The sequence below is a fragment of the Mixophyes fleayi genome, chromosome 3 (assembly GCF_038048845.1).
Source record: "Mixophyes fleayi isolate aMixFle1 chromosome 3, aMixFle1.hap1, whole genome shotgun sequence".
NCBI classification, from domain to species: Eukaryota; Metazoa; Chordata; class Amphibia; order Anura; family Limnodynastidae; genus Mixophyes; species Mixophyes fleayi.
The window spans coordinates 186,059,619-186,076,281 of record NC_134404.1 but is presented as its reverse complement, the minus strand read 5'-3'; the positions used below and the strand labels follow the sequence as shown (position 1 = coordinate 186,076,281).

The 16,663-nt window shown below is 37.9% G+C and overlaps 1 protein-coding gene across 2 annotated transcripts in view; it reads right to left on the bottom strand.

The window, feature by feature from the left end:
- SOBP (sine oculis binding protein homolog) overlaps positions 1–16,663 on the bottom strand; it is a 177,807-nt gene that overhangs the window by 58,257 nt on the left and 102,887 nt on the right. For both annotated transcript variants that reach the window (XM_075202869.1, XM_075202870.1), the window contains one exon: positions 2,029–2,124. In XM_075202869.1, coding sequence (XP_075058970.1) covers positions 2,029–2,124 — 96 coding nt within the window. The remainder of the gene's footprint in view (positions 1–2,028; positions 2,125–16,663) is intronic.

Sequence of the window (16,663 nt, the reverse complement as noted above, 5' to 3'; positions counted from 1 at the left end):
TAATTTACAGATGGAACTTGATCTGAAATAGTTACAGAAATATCTGCTCTGGATAGTCTGTCAAATCAGCTTGTGATAACTACTATATTATCTCTAAGATTATTTAGTTTTGGATTTTGGGTTACCGTACCCTTCTTAGATAGTCAAAACAAGAAAATACTATTTATCAGCAGCAATGGAAATTGTATCTATACCAGATATAACAGCACCACCACTAAACTCCAAAAACATACTAGTAGGGTAATTGGCTGCTAATAAATTGACCTTAGTCTCCCTCGGTCTGCGTGTGTATGTTAGGGAATTTAGACTGTAAGTTCCAATGGGGCAGGGACTGATGTGAGTGAGTTCTCTGTACAGCACTGTGGAATTAGTGTTGTTATATAAATAGCTGATGATGATAAAAAATAATCATCAGTTCTACATTACAGTCATACCCAAGAACAAAATACTATGATAATCATTTTAATACTAATATACTGATTTTCTCCCATGTGATTTAAACATTTACAAGTGTAGAAGTAATGGCATATATCTTAGAGCAGGGTTAGAAGAGGAATGAATGTATTTTCCATTTCAGCAGTAGAGATTCTTTGACAGTTAGATTCCTAGATGCTGCATGATAAACTGCCTAGAGGTGTAGATATGTTACAGTCTAAAATGATAAAATATCTTATCCCAGGATGTTTAGCAGATTTAATGGTAGATATATCAAACCTTCTAAAAAGGAAAAGAGGAGGTGTTGTCCGAAGAAACCTATCAAATTCTAGGTATCATTTATCTAGTACACTATAGAAAGTGATGACTAGAATTTGATTGGTTGTCATGGGCAATACCTCTACTTTTCCTTTTTAGAAGATGAAACATTCACCTTAAAGTCTAGTCATCTATACTTAACATTATATATGTGGCATCTCCAATAGTAAGGGCTCTAAGGGTCTGATATTTTGTACTAATACTTCATTCCACATACCTAGCTATAGCAACAATTAAGAGTTTATGAAAGGTTATACTTTGTGGACATTTATCTTTTTCAACTTCACTAAGTATATATGAAATATGCCCTACCGGCTTATACCATGTATGCTAATTTGTGCTTCAGATGCTAAACAGTTTATTTCCCTTTAACATAGATATAGAATTTAGAAATAACATTCTGCATATTAACCATATAATGCAAAGTTTCTATTTACATTACAAACATCTATTTCTACTAAAAAAAAATAAAAAAAGCAAACCTCCAACTAAATGTCGTAGCCTGAAGTTTAAGAACCGTGGTGGTTCCCTTCCCAGGATCCAGTATTCATGAGATCCCTCCATGGGTGCTGCAGCTGACGCTTCAGTTAGCTTTCCACTGAGAGGTTGTCAATGTTGCTGATTGGACAACTCCCCTGGCCTGTCCTATCAGCGCCATTGAAAACTTACAATAGACTCCGTTAGTATTAAACATCCTCCTTCCAGCCGTTAGCCGGGTAGGAACCTTGGGTGCGACATATGTAGGGTTACATATAAATCTCTGGTCATTGGACCCCTGCAGTTCTAAAAACTGGGGATAGGGTGGCTTATTAGTAAGGAAAAAAATAGCTTGTAGTCTTCTTTAATTTATGTATAAAGAAAGGTGGGATTTGCCTTGTGTGATGTTTATGGACAATTTTCTGTTAGATTACATCTCCACCCCACATTACCTTATTCTACTCTGATAAATGACATGTTTAACTACTGTGCAAAGACCATTCAAGTTAAATACTGTCTTTCATTATTTCTTATTACATTACTGTATTCTGCATATTAATGTAGAATACACAGTCCAATTTGTTACACCCACAAAATTCATGCCCTACAAGGCCAAGAATCTGGAAAACTTTCTCCAAATCCGGGCTTACAGTAAAACATAAAAGTTTACTAAACATGGTACAAAACTATATAATTTATAGCATTAACAGTACAGTACATACAAAGCTACTTAAATATGCATTTACACTGTGCTAAAGTAACGATCCTGACTTGTTTAAAGATTATTATTATTCTTACAAGTAGTTCGCAGTTATTCTTGAAGGCAAGTCTTGGAGTTTCCTTAGCATAGTGTTGCTGGGGAAAATTTTCACCATGTCCATCTTCATCTCTAGCCTGAAGGGAAATATAATGGCCTATTTAGGGACTTGAAACAAAAATACCTGCATTCATAACAAACTAGAAGCAAAATGGCAAACATAAAACAAAATAGTAAACAGAAAATATTATTTATATATAAAAATATATATATCACATTACTACATGTGAATCATGCATACTTTTGTTAAAATGGGCATGTCATGAACTTTTAAACATCAAATATAAATGTATCTAGTATACTGAGATCTATTTAATCATGTATGATGCAAATGTGTAGAAATGTAAACCAGAGGTTTGATATTATGTGCAAAACAGCTGTACAAAATGGTAATAGATTGCAACTGGTTGCTATGGATGAAATCACATTTGGAAATTTGGAATATTGTTATTAAAAAGGCTACTGTGCCTTTAAAATAGAAATGATCTTTTACAATTATCTGTGCGTGTATGTATATATATATATATATATATATATATATATATATATATATATATATATATATATATATATATATATATACGTTCTTATTGATCATATGTCAGCATGAGATGTTTGCATTGTTGTTTTATACTTCAATCTGAAAATATAGGCACGTCCACCTTAAGATAAATGTATACTAAGAGAGTGATTCCCAACCAGTGTGTCAGGACACATTCATATGTAATTGCACCAGGCTGAGTGTGTCACATGAATCTATGAATAAGAGGGGAAAACTGTATATAAAAGATTTTTACTATAATTTAATTGTAAACTACATAAATTAGTTAGTAGTAATACACTTTGGTTTTCAAACACATTGATATTTGTCCATATGCCCATAATGCTTTTATTTATTACAGCATTTTAACATTGTGGTATCATTTCAGAATGAAGCATGTGGCATCTGTACAAGCAGCTCTACCAAAACACCTGTAATAAGATACATAATATACATTTTCTATGATAAAACTATGGATAATATTTTCATATTGACATATACATTTTAAAAATTAAACTCTGCTTGCATTGACAGATTCCTATTGCTGTAACAATATAACATGCTTTTGCTGTGAATCCCAGTAACAGAGGTGATTTTCTATATGCTCGGTAATGAAGGTCTATGTGAACCTCCATAAGAGGCCAGTGAAGTGTCTCAGCTAAGCAATGTATTGTTTTGATCATGATTGTTGTATGTGGTAGTTGTAACAACCAGTGGAAAAATGCACTTCAAGTAGCAGGTGATGCAGCATTGAATAGTGGCTGAGATGTGCTGAAACTCACATATTATGAGGAGGTGCAAAGCTGTCAACAATATTAAACCTTTATTAAAAATGCAGAGATAAAATATTTATTGAGGACTATGTATGACACAGTGCAAGCTGCTTTGATCTACATTGTTAATTTAGAAAGCTGCAATTTAAATGGCAGCATTAAGGGAGCCCATTAGACATGATGGTTGACATGAAGGCTGACATGATGTTTTATTTTATTTCCAATCTACTTTGTTTTCTCTTGCAGAGTGAATGACTAGAACATATAGGTGAGAGGAGGAGTGTCAGCAGCATGCTCATTAAAATGTTCATTTCTGTGACATTTGCACTCTGTTCTGCTCTCATCTCATGGAGCAGTTCTGCCCCTCTCTCTCGCTTTCATTTTTTCTGTCTCCTGAAACTCGCAGCTGAGCTGTCTACAGCCCATATGGCTTGCATATAATTATGTATGTATCATTTTGCACTGCATTAAAATTATGGGTTTCTGGCACTTGGCCAACTCGTTTAACAAAAAATACCAATGAAGCAAAGGGAAGAAATTAATTGAGAAGTAAAAATGTAGATAGAAGAAGGTGATAGTTATTCAAGAAGCAGTAGGTAACTGTGTGTCTTCAATATATCTAGCTCAAGTAGGAAATAGTAGCACCACATCAATCCCATTCATGGACTAATGATGTAGTCAGCATGTAGGAGTTTTCCTGGTAGGGAGGCTGCTCATGGGGCTGGCTGATGCGTTTTTGGTTAGCTTTTTATCTGTTTTATATAATTTTTTTAGCCTGCGCCCCGATCTAGGAGGCCTGTGCTCATCAAGACTATCCCTGGCCTATTAGTGGCCATCCCAACACTGGTCTGCTTCCAGGTGGCTGGCCCCGTGTGTATTGTATGGCCAGCATGCTCTCTTTATTGAATGGCTGTCAATTGTATACTCTCTGTATTGTATATCAATCACTAAGATGCTCTTTGTATTGTATGTCGACACTAGAATGCTCTCTGTATTGTATGAAGGTCACTTGGATGCTCTGTATTGTGTGGCTGTCACTGAGATGCTTTCTGCTTTTTATGGTGGTCACCTAGATGATCACTGTATTGTATAGAGGTCAAGGGGATACTTTCTGTATTATATGGGGGTAACTAGGATGTTCCCCTATATTGTATGGTGGTCACTAGAATTGTCGATCTTATGAATATATATATATATCATTAGGATGCTCTCTTCATTGAATATCTGTCACTACAATGCTCTCTGCACTGTAAGTTCGTCTCAAGGATGCTCGCTGCATTGTATGGGGGTCACTAGGATTCTTTCTGTGTTGTATATTGGTCAACAGGACCCTCTTTGTTTTGGGTATTATTTATTAACATACTCTCTGTGTTGTATATCGGTCATTGAAAGAGAACAGGAAGTTGCGCTCTCCTCCCAATGATTGCAAGAGCAGAATTAAAGTTAGGGATCCCTCCCTATAGATAGAAATGAATCAAAGACTTAAGCGCTCATTGACTTGTGTATAATTAATGAATGGAGTGCAATTGGATCCTTTGTTGGATCACTTGTATTATATTGTGACCACTTGTGGAATTACCTGTAACTCCAAGCTTTAAAGGGCTAATATGTACTTAGGGAAGGGACTCTGCTATGTAAAACTAAATATACCAATTTATTAAAACATAGTAAAAAATGATAAAAATTACATCAATATATGATAATAACCACAATAATGGAGAGCCTAAGAGTCAATGGATAATATTTTACAATATGTGTGACAGAAAAATACCAGCCAATCGATTTAGTTATATTTGGAGTGTGGCATATGTTAAAAATGACTATGTCCACTGGAGTCACGATCAAATCTCCATATTTATGTCCATACAGATTAAACCTAATAATCGTATAGAATATGTCCAATTGTTAATTATTGCCAGATGTTGAAGTATAGGTGCCAAGCGTCGAGGAAAGTCAATATGATATAATCCTATTGGTGGATGTTATAATTCCACGGTGGGGGGGGGTGTGCCATAGGTGTGCTCTGAGAGTGGGATGTAGCCGAACATTGTAACCAGGTATTACTTGCCGTTTGCTGGTTTTTATAGCTGCCTAACAAAATGACAGAATACTAATTTGCACCCCTTGCATTGTAACATGGTTTTGTCCAGGAGACTGAAATAAAAAGTTTCTTAAGTTAAGATCCATAATGAATCAGGCCCCAGGTTTTGAAGACTGGGGGCTACTGTGTTGTTATCTCTCAATGTAATCACGTTGCTGTGTTCAAGAATTCAATATGAAGGAATTAATGCAGGAATTCATAAGGTAACAGAAGTGTATGTTCCTATAATTTGTTCATTAAAGAATTATATGTATAGCTCAGTTCAGTGGCGGATTTAGGGGTGGCGATCGGGGAAATCGCCCCCTAGCAGAGACGTTCTACCTGCGGCTGCACACTATGTACTGCAGGTCCCTGTCGGCAGACAGAATCCTGCCCGGCCAGTTTTAAACACAATCATAGCAGCCAGGCAGCATACTCTGTCTGCCGACAGGAACCTGCAGCCAGGGCCGTCGTTCCCATTGGGCCCAATGGGCAGGTGCCCGGGGGCCCTGCAGCCCAGGGGGCCCGTCAGAGGCAGCGCAAAAAAAAAAACCTGAAAAGAAAAAAGAAGAAAATACTTACCTTGCAATCAGCTGGCCATCCGGCTCCCTCCCTGGATTCCTCCTCCGTGCGGCGCTCACAGTGCATGTCGGGCGTGATGTCATCATGCCCGCCCGACATCCATTGCGGAGCGCAATGGAGGAGTTGACCAGGGAGGGAGCCGGATCGCAAGCTGACCGCAAGGTAAGTATTTTCTTATTTTTTTTTTTCAGGATTTTTTTTTTGCGCTGCCTCTGACGGGCCCCCTGGGCTGCAGGGCCCACATATATATATATATATATATATATATATATATATATATATATATAATCACTTCTTTTAAATATATGTGTGTATATATATATATATATATATATATATATATAGGGGCCCCGATGCACTGCTTGTGCCCGGGGGCCCAAAATGTTGTTAAGAGGGCCCTGCCTGCAACACATAGTTTGTGGCCGCAGGCAGTTCATTGATGAAAGTAAAAAAAGGGGCGGGTATAACTCCTTCCCCCCCAAAAAAAAATTCTACATCCGTCCCTGCCTCAGTTTATTTGTCAGTTAGTGACTTAGGGGTCTATAAATCATCAGGAAGCGGTAGGAGTAGTTTTCTATCGCTGCTTAAACACCTATTTTTGTTCATGCACAAGGAGTATTAATACTTGTGATTGCCATGTTAATGCATACCTCCCAACTGTCTGGATTTTAAATCAGGACATCTCAATTTGCGGACTGCAAAAGGGACAGAGCTTGACAGGAAAGTGGGTGGTGTTTTACCCAAATATGTCCATATGTGGGTGGAGTTTGGCAATCGTTGTAATCCTACTTTTACAAGAACACGAGTTCAGAAAACTGCATTTATAATTGCCATTAGTCATAATGTGCGAATGTTTACCCGTTATAACTGATGTATATTGGATATGATATGTATTGTTATTAAATTGCACGTGTTTATACACATGTGAAAGGGCTCTTAATATATGTGATTCACAAAAATATATGTCTTCACTCATTTAGAAATATCCGAACATTGTTTTAGAGAAAAGGTATTTTATCGCTCACAAATTTACACTTACTATAACAATTTACCTTCATTCTTTCTACATTTTTATAACAATATTGTATTATGCTGATTTATTTTACTAATATTTCTATATTGTTCCAACAAATGATTAATTATATTGGCATTTAACAACATGTACCACAGGGTTTAAAATGAGTCTGGCCCTGGCAATGAATGTGGCACCTATCATGGCCCTGGCATCCACTTTTCACTAGTCTCTTATATGTACAATAGTGAAATAATTAACACCATACTGGGTTTCTATTCCCAATGCCTGGTCTGTTACATTTCAGAAGAAAGCAATTACAAATCTGACCTGAACAATATATATTTATTGTGATTTTCTTATCATCGAAAAATCATTTACACATGTATATTTAAAAGTGGCCACGGGTTGGTAACTAAAGAGTAGGAAACAAGTGATGGTCTCTTTTAGTATTACACATTGAGTGCTTATAATGCAGCTAAATACTTTACTGCTGCTTACTGCTAATCTACTGTACTAAGTACTTAGACTAAATTACTGATGTAGCAAGAAATGTTCTGCATACATGCACAATGTAACATGTTGAAGTCTACAGTATGGTTTCAACATTATTGCTGCAGAGATTTTCTGCAATATGGTCATTAAAAGACATATTGTGCTTGAAATGAGCTTTCAGTATACATATCGTTATGACAGTATTGTTTTCACTGCTGGAGGGATGTGTTTGTACCATAAAATGTTTTATGCTGCAATGTAAACACGTATTTACATGTTGTTTATTGTTTCTAGATTTGTTAGACAATAAAGACTGTGAAGACTCAAAATGTAGTTGTAATTACATAAAAACATGAAATGTACTTGGAGAAGACAATAAAGAAGATATGCCATAAACAGAACTTAATTAAAAGCATAGTAAACTTTAGGAACAGACTACCAGCAGGTAAGTTTGATATATAAGAGAACAAAAAACACTTAAACTACAAACCCCGTAATGAAACACTGCAGGAATTCTCAAGGAACATTAAAGCAGTATAAAGCAGCATGTAGCTGTCATTGTGTACTGTTCCTGGTTTAAGAAGAGGCGCTAGAATTATAACCTGGTCAGCATGTGTATGCTCAGCTGACCAGCTAAAAATCGGCTCCCTCTTAAAATATGGTAACTGTTACCCCGGGAAGGTTCCTAATTGAAGCCCTACGCAATGTAGGAAATTATTTGAATTCATTATCCACTAAGAGTTTAGGGGTCCTTTAAGCTTGATTGATTATCTTCTCAGGAACGAATCTACTAGATTAAGATAATTAATATGATTATGGCCTATAACTGAGCAAATGTACTGTCACATACAAGTCCTGGTTTTCTGCTTCATAATTGAAGCCTTTGGGCTCACATCTACTGCCATCTATTCATCATCATCATCATCATCTATTTATATAGCGCCACTAATTCCGCAGCGCTGTACAGAGAACTCATTCACACCAGTCCCTGCCCCATTGGAGCTTACAGTCTAAATTCCCTAACATACACATACAGACAGAAACACAGACTAGGGCAGTGTTCGCCAACCTATGACACTCCAGATGTTGTGAAACTACAAGTCCCAGCATGCCCTGCCAATATATAGCAGCTTATCGCTGGAAGGGCATGCTAGGACTTGTAGCCCCACAGCACCCGGAGTGTCACAGGTCAGCCAACACTGGACTAGGGTCAATTTGATAGCAGCCAATTAACCTACTAGTATGTTTTTGGAGTGTGGGAGGAAACCGGAGTACCCGGGGGAAACCCACGCAAGCACGGGGAGAACATACTAACTCCACACAGATAAGGCCATGGTTGAGAATCGAAATGCTAACCACCAAGCCACCGTGCTGCCCAAAAATCGATTATGTGCATTTTATTAGCGTTCCAATAACACTGGTAACCATTATTTGTAGCATCACCCTATCCACTGGTGTTTTTACTGGTACTGTTTTGTGTTCTGATTTTCAGACTAAATCTTGTTCTACTGCTTTGTGTTTACCATTGGTAAATGCATTGGTAAAAGCATACATTGAACTTCAAACACTAGTAACGTATGGCGGCTCATCCTTTCATTTCGTGGGAGATAGGGGTTGCATTCGGTCGGCCAGTTGTTAAATAAAATATGTAAATAAACCACTCCGATATTTCCAAGCGATTAAATGATTTCCTTTTCTAGGTCCTTGTACTTGCCTTATCTAGTCCTAACACTCTGCTAGTAGTGTTATTTCATTCTTTTCTGAAATTGATTGGGATAATCCTCATTGACACTGTTTTGTTATCTCCTCCCTCTCAAAGGACAGCGATATCCACACTCTGTACTTTTTTGAGAAATATATTAGATCATACCACTACTAAATCCGATCTGATTCAATAGTTAAGATTTTTTTCCCAACTGAATAAAGACATTTTACTCAAATTTAGACACTTCAATCAAACTTCTCCGTGTCTCCACATATGTGGAGATGTTTCTCAACATTTTCCACAGAACTTATCTCTCACATCACCATAGAAATATTATAGGTTTCTCTAATGATTCTAATTGCCTCAAATGTGGCAAACCTCAGGATCATTTGTTCCACTGCTTTTGAGCATCTCCCATTGTTTGAGTCTTCTGGATCCGTGTGTGGAGATTCATAATGGCAGAGTTGGTAAATTATCGACCATTTACACCTGAATGTGCGATTTGGGTATTTTGCCTCAAAACGTGAGGGCTCCTAGAGGGAGCAAAAAGCTACTAATGGCAATCTCGGCAGCGGCTAGAAAGTGTGTTCTCCAAATGTGCATCCACAGTTCTCTCCCCACACTTCATCTTTTTAAAGAAAAAATGTTTTTTTTATTATGTGGATGTACTGTTTGGAGGCGTTCCTCCAGAGAGAAAAACTAACTGGTAAATTCTTTGAGACCTGGGAAAGCGATATAAATACGTTATCTACTCCCCTGAGAGAACACCTTCGCGAGTGCTTTCACCAGACAATTTGGTAGGAAACTACAGTATTTTTACAATCTGATCTGCACTTGCTCAGGAATGGACATTACAACCATTGCATGCAATTCATGTCTGAACGCAAAAGAAACTAGGACTGCCTAACACGAGAGGTGGAACAGGGGAGGGAAGGGGCAGATGAACATAGGTCATGTACAGCAAGGATGTGCCAATGCAGATGAAGACGATTTAAGACCTAGGTTTCTCGCCTGTATTACTTGCACCAGCTACAGGACACATGTAAGTGCTAATTTATAGTGATGACTGACAGGTTATAGCCTTTGTATTAAAAAGCACACGCCTGCGTGACAATAGCTAACATAGAACATGTGTGTGCAAGGAAGATTAATTATATAAATGTACAGTAGGCACTAAAAGTATCTTGATTTATGTATATAATGTAAAAAAAATAATTCTTATATCCATAGTTTTAATAATGATTATACTGTTAGTTGTTCATTCATGCTGAGCGGGACTTTTTATTTCTGTCATTGGAAAAATCGTTAAAGATGTCAAAATTTTCTGTAGTGGGTCAGCAGCCTTAGCAGAGAAAGAAAAATAAACTAGCCTGTTGTATGGAACACTGTTTAAACTATTTTCAGAAATGGCTAATGTCTACTATTGTCCTTGGGATAAGCACACTTGTCAAGGACATAAATCTCCTGTGTCTCCAGGCACGTCTATCTTCCTCATTTACCCCGTATCAATCTATATCCAATTAAAAGGTAAAATATAATTGCCAGGAGTGATAAGGTAGGTGATAGATTGTTTAATCTGTGAGCACATAATCCGTCCGAACAATAAGGGAACATTCTCATCATTTTATAAAGCACTGCCAGGGTATTTTAACTTGGGTAATATATCACATACACAAAGGTAAGTTAGGCAAGTTGGTTACTAATAACAAACCTTTTTATTCAAAAGTTTTAATTAAAAGTCTATTTTACTAAAATAAAATAAACTACAATTCACTGAAATTAAATAATACCTTCTCAGGAAAATACCTTTCTGGGCTATGCCATTGACCTATGAGTCAATGCTTTGCCCTGTGGGCATTGGGGCGATGACACAGGTGAGTGTTGATGGCCAGATAAAACATTTATCCTTTCTGAGCTTTTATTGAGAAGGACTCGCTGGAACAATGAAGTGGGTGAGTGTGAGTGGCATTTTAAATTTTAGATATTTAAGTTGCACACACATGGCACTTGTCAGTACTTATGTTGTGTTTTTTCTGTTCCACTTCCAAGCAAATGATAAACAACTTTTGGATTATTGATCCTTATTCATTGAACCGTGAATGCAAAAAAAAAACCAAAAACTGGAGGTGGAATTCATGGTCTGTTCCATCGTTCACCAAAGGGATTAAATGATCCACATTCTAAATAACATTTATGCCGCATTCACAATGTTGGCTCTGCACTTAGAAAATAATCTACAACAGAACCTTACGGTCATGTTTTAGTCCTCAAATGCTTACTTTTCAAAAGGATGTCCACATTTATACACAGTACATTTATTCTCAGCAACAGCATGCAGATTGTTCTGATGTTCTCTGCTGCCCCATGTGTTCAGAAGCATACATGGGGCAGTATAGCACATTTTGTTTGTATTAGTAATGAATTTAAATAGACAGACCAAAGCAGGTAAGTATATGTACTTCTAACTGAAATAGTTTAAAAACTGAAGACACCGGTAAATGGACAAGTTATAAAGTTGATGAGACAACATCCTTGTCATCCACATAGATGCTATAACCTTGTCATCTAGGAAGCACTAGAAATGTGCCTTGATGGTTAAAGAGATGTCACTCTATAAAGAAAATTAACTCTGTACTGCCTGCAGCAATCTAGTGCAAAAAGGTACATCTAAACTGTGCACCTTTGTGGTTGTTTTTTCAGGCTTGTCTAAACGTGGATTTTGCCTGCATTAGCCAAGCCACATTCAGCAGGGGTGGGACTTTTTAGGAGACTTCCTTATAAATTTAGTTCAGCCACTGGTATTTGAATATTAGCATCTACCTACCTACACACAGACATAGGAAAATAATAACATGCTAATTAAACTGCCAGTTGCACACAGAATGGTAGAAACCGTGCAGCTCATATACTGTATGTTGTATACTATCTAACATGTGAGAACGTATACTCACATTCCCATCAAACACAACTCAGTTTATATGATATTAAATGGCAGATATTAATAGATGTTTTGTGTAGAAAAAGCCATCAGTATGGATTAGCTATCCCCTTTCATACATGCTATATGGGTGTACTCCTGGCACTGCTGGCGACGTGATAGACTGAGCAGAGTGTGGGGTGAAATGGCTTTGCCTCGGTTGGCTGCATGTACATATCCTGTGTTATCAGAGAGCACAGCTGTCCTCTGCACACATTCACAATGATAAACTCTGCATGCAGAAAACCCACGGGAGGGGAAGTAATCATTTCAAATTAAAACACATGCAATCTCATGGCACGGATGGAGATTTACAAACTAATAGTTACATTTAATGTTAGCTTTATTTATTTACATTGAATTAGTGGTATTTATTTTCAATAAGCTCTGCAGGATCTGAGTAAGCAGCAAAAAGAGTAATGTGAAAGGGTTAGGAAATCCCCAGAAACATGACAACATTTATCACAATGCAGTCGTGCGTACCTGGCCGAAAAGGTCACCCCAGGATTGGATGTGAACACCACATGATCATCTCATTGGCTCAGTTCCCTGGCTGCGTTCCAATAAATGCTGCCATGTAGCTGGGGTTTCCTACCCCTTTAAGTAGACTTTTAAAAATGGGCATAATTGTGTTTTCTGTGTTGCCATTAACCGTGTGACTAGCTCAGTGAATAGATATGGCAAAAGTAAATGCAATGTAATTCAGTACTGTGGGGGCTGACCTTGGCAAGTCATCATAACATCACTACATATGTCAGGAAAACCTACCATTACACAATGATTTCTACCCAACTGAATAAGTCTGACTTTCCACTTTCTAAGGATCACATAATGCTTTTTGTGACATTGTTTTCCTATTTTTCTGCAAAAGTACTTTTTACTATGGGCAGGGCCATTTTGTGTTGTGCCCAAGGGTAAGAAAAACAATTCCGCCTGATGATATAAACAAAGTCATTGTATGTAGGGCTCTAAATGGGACACAGTAGGGACTGATGCTGAGATGGATGCAATTTACATAAAAATGCAGATATAAACTGATTTTATATAGTATGGAGAGCTGCATGTATCTTATGCAGCATGTATATGGTGGGGTAAGATACGATTAAAGCCTCTTGTTTTAAGAGTATCACGTCATAGAGAGTTGTCAGTCATCATTATCAATTTGATGATGACGAATGACATATCAATAAATACATTTAAAGAGTAAAAGTGTATACCCCCGAATAAGACACTACCAGCACTAGGATATGACAGGCCGGGATGGTGACACTATAGCAGGGAAACTCCCAGCATGGGTTCTCCCAGCCAGCCTGTACAGCAGACGCAGAATTTCCTAGGGGAATCAGGTGTGGTGTAATAAGAGGTTGAAAAATAGAAAAATATAATTTTTCCCTGCTTTACTACTGGTCCCAGCAAACCATGGCATGCCTAAAATGTTTGGGTATGCTGGTGCTTCTAGAACTACAAGTGCCAGTATACCCATGAATGTCAGAGCATGCTGGCACTTGTAGGACTACGAGCGTCAACATGGTCTGGCATCTAGGGTTCGCTGGGACCAGCAGCGCAGGTGTATGAAGATACAATACAATAAACACCTGCAAACATTAATTAAAAATCTTTTATTAAAAGTAACTCCCCCTTCATTAACCATTTATTGCTCACCCATATCCTGGGGAAAGGGGCTCTTTTTTCCTAGTTCAAAAAACCCAATATTGAGCGACAAACACATGTTCCTCTAGAAGCAGCGACGAGAATGCCATTAAAACTTCCTATCACTTCTATCATCTGATGTCAGATCATGGGAAAGATGCACTATATTAAAGAGAAGTGATTAGCCGTTTGAATTTTATTCCCATCGAGACCCCTACCAGAACAAGTGTTTGTCGCTCAATATGTTCGCTTTTTTTTTTTTTTTAAACCAATGGATTGCCAGCTGAAAAAAAGAAGAGGACCCCTCAGGATACAGACAACCAATAAAATGGCTAATGAGGATGTCTGGTGAAGTTGTTATTTTAATAAAGGATTTTTAATTAACGTGTGTGTTTACACCTAAGTGCTCCAACTTTCTGGCCTGTGGGAAAAAGATGTCAGTGGATGGGACCAGGGCCCTCTTAACAACATCTTGGGCCCCCGGGCACAGCAGTGCACCGGGGTCCCTATATATACATATATATATATTAAAAAAAAAAATGATTATATATATATGGGCCCTGCAGCTCAGGGGGGCCCGTCGGAGGCAGCAAAAAAATAAAAAAACCTGGAAAAAAAAAGACAATACTTACCTTGCGGTCAGCTGGCGATCCGGCTCCCTCCATGGTCTCCTCCTCCGTCGCGCTCCGCAATGGATGTCAGGTGGGCGTGATGACGTCATGCCCGACATGCACTGCGAGCGCCGTACGGAGGAGGAGACCAGGGAGGGAGCCGGATCGCCAGCTGACCGCAAGGTAAGTATTGTCTTTTTTTTTTTCCAGGTTTTTTTTTTTTGCTGCCTCTGACGGGCCCCTCTGGGCTGCAGGGCCCCGGGCACCTGCCCATTGTGCCCAATGGGAAAGACGGCCCTGGACGGGACATCGGGACCTGCCTAAATTGGAACAATTGTAAGCAGTGTCATAATTAGACATTTTTGGGCCATATAGCAAAGTTTTGCAAGTGCCCCCATATACCACCTAGTGGTGAAAAACACGTGTATATATATATATGGGGCTTAGACAAAAAAAGGATGGTCCCACATTGCTGTGGCCCCATAGGATCTCTGCACCCCCTGCACCTTTTGAAGTTACACCCATGGTTGTGAAATGTATTATTGTACCTAATCTCACTAAATATATATATATATGTACAGCATATATGTATACATATATATATATATATATATATATATATATATAGATATAGAAAGATAGATAGATAGATAGATAGATAGATGTAGATATATAGATAGACAGACAGACATACATGCATATATACATTTTTTTAATAGAATCAATAGTTCCACAGAAAGTAAGCCTTTGGTGTAAGTCAGTCATCAGGCTTGCATAGTTTATAAATATTTTATAATTTAATTTCACACCTAAAAAATAATATTAAGAGCAATTGTGTTCTATTTACGTAACATAATGCCAAGCTTTCATACAAAGAGACAAGTGCACACATCTGTGTCGGCAATGATTTTTGCAGCAATTCCAAAAGAAGTATGGCAGTGTATCAGCTCCTGCTTGCCTCTAGCATGCAATGTATTTTGTTATGAGACCAGATTTTTGCTCTTATTGAAGCATCTGTGCTTCTGTGTTGCCAGGTGTGTGCATCCATTTTGATGGTTAGCCAAGCCCAGTTAAGCCTAGCGGGTGCTGCTTTGCATGTCGTTATAGAAGCGTATACAGAAGAAGGAAGCTATCAATTGTCAGTCTCTGCAGATATTTATGATTTATGGGGTACTGCTAAACACAGTTAGGTGTTCAAAACACTGCTGTAGGAATGTTCTAACAGCATTGCTCATCCAGAATTAAAAATGAAACACACAGTGTAAACTTTACAAAGTAGGTAAAAAATATACCATGTAGCCTTTTAAAAGTGCTACAACATATCATTTATAAAGTTTATAACTTTAGGAGACTAAGTCAATTTTAATAATATAATGTCAACCATCAAAAACATTATAATGTTAAAATAATTATAACTATCTATTTAGACTATCCTCCAAAATTTTTAATATGTAAGCAGCTACTCGGTCAGTGACAGCATCATAGTGTATATACGCATGTGTAAAGCAGCATGTTAGTGGGCACCAGATGAATGTATAAGAACAGCAATACTGCTGCTGTTTTAATGCATGTTAGTGCCACATAATAACCATCCCCAATTAACATTCTACCAACCTCGTTTATGTGGTTGGAAACAGGCTGAAAGATGCCACCAGTATGATAGCCAGCACGGTGGCTTAGTGGTCCGCACTTCTGCCTCACAGCACTGGGGTCACGAGTTCAATTCCCGACCATGGCCTTATCTGTGTGGAGTTTGTATGTTTGCGTGGGTTTCCTCCCACACTGCAAAAACATACTAGTAGGTTAATTGTCTAATATCATATTGACCCTAGTCTGTGTGTATGTTAAGGAATTTAGACGGTAAGCTCCATTGGGGCAGGGACTGATGTGAGTGAGTTCTCTGTTAAGCGCTGTGGAATTAGGGGCTCTATATAAATAAATAAGTGATGATTGATGATGATGATAGTCAGTGTGCGAAAAGGTGACTTGTCACATTTTCAATAATTAAAAGAACAACAAGCCAAACTACTGTATTTTGTTAATAATATTTGAATGAATGCAATACTGAAACGGACATTTTCCACAATGGTGCTGGTGATCTTAGCACTCACACCCTCACAGGTGTCTGAGTGGGAGTGGAGGATAATGAGTACAATTGGCACTTTATGCTGTGTTGAGCAAATCCGATCC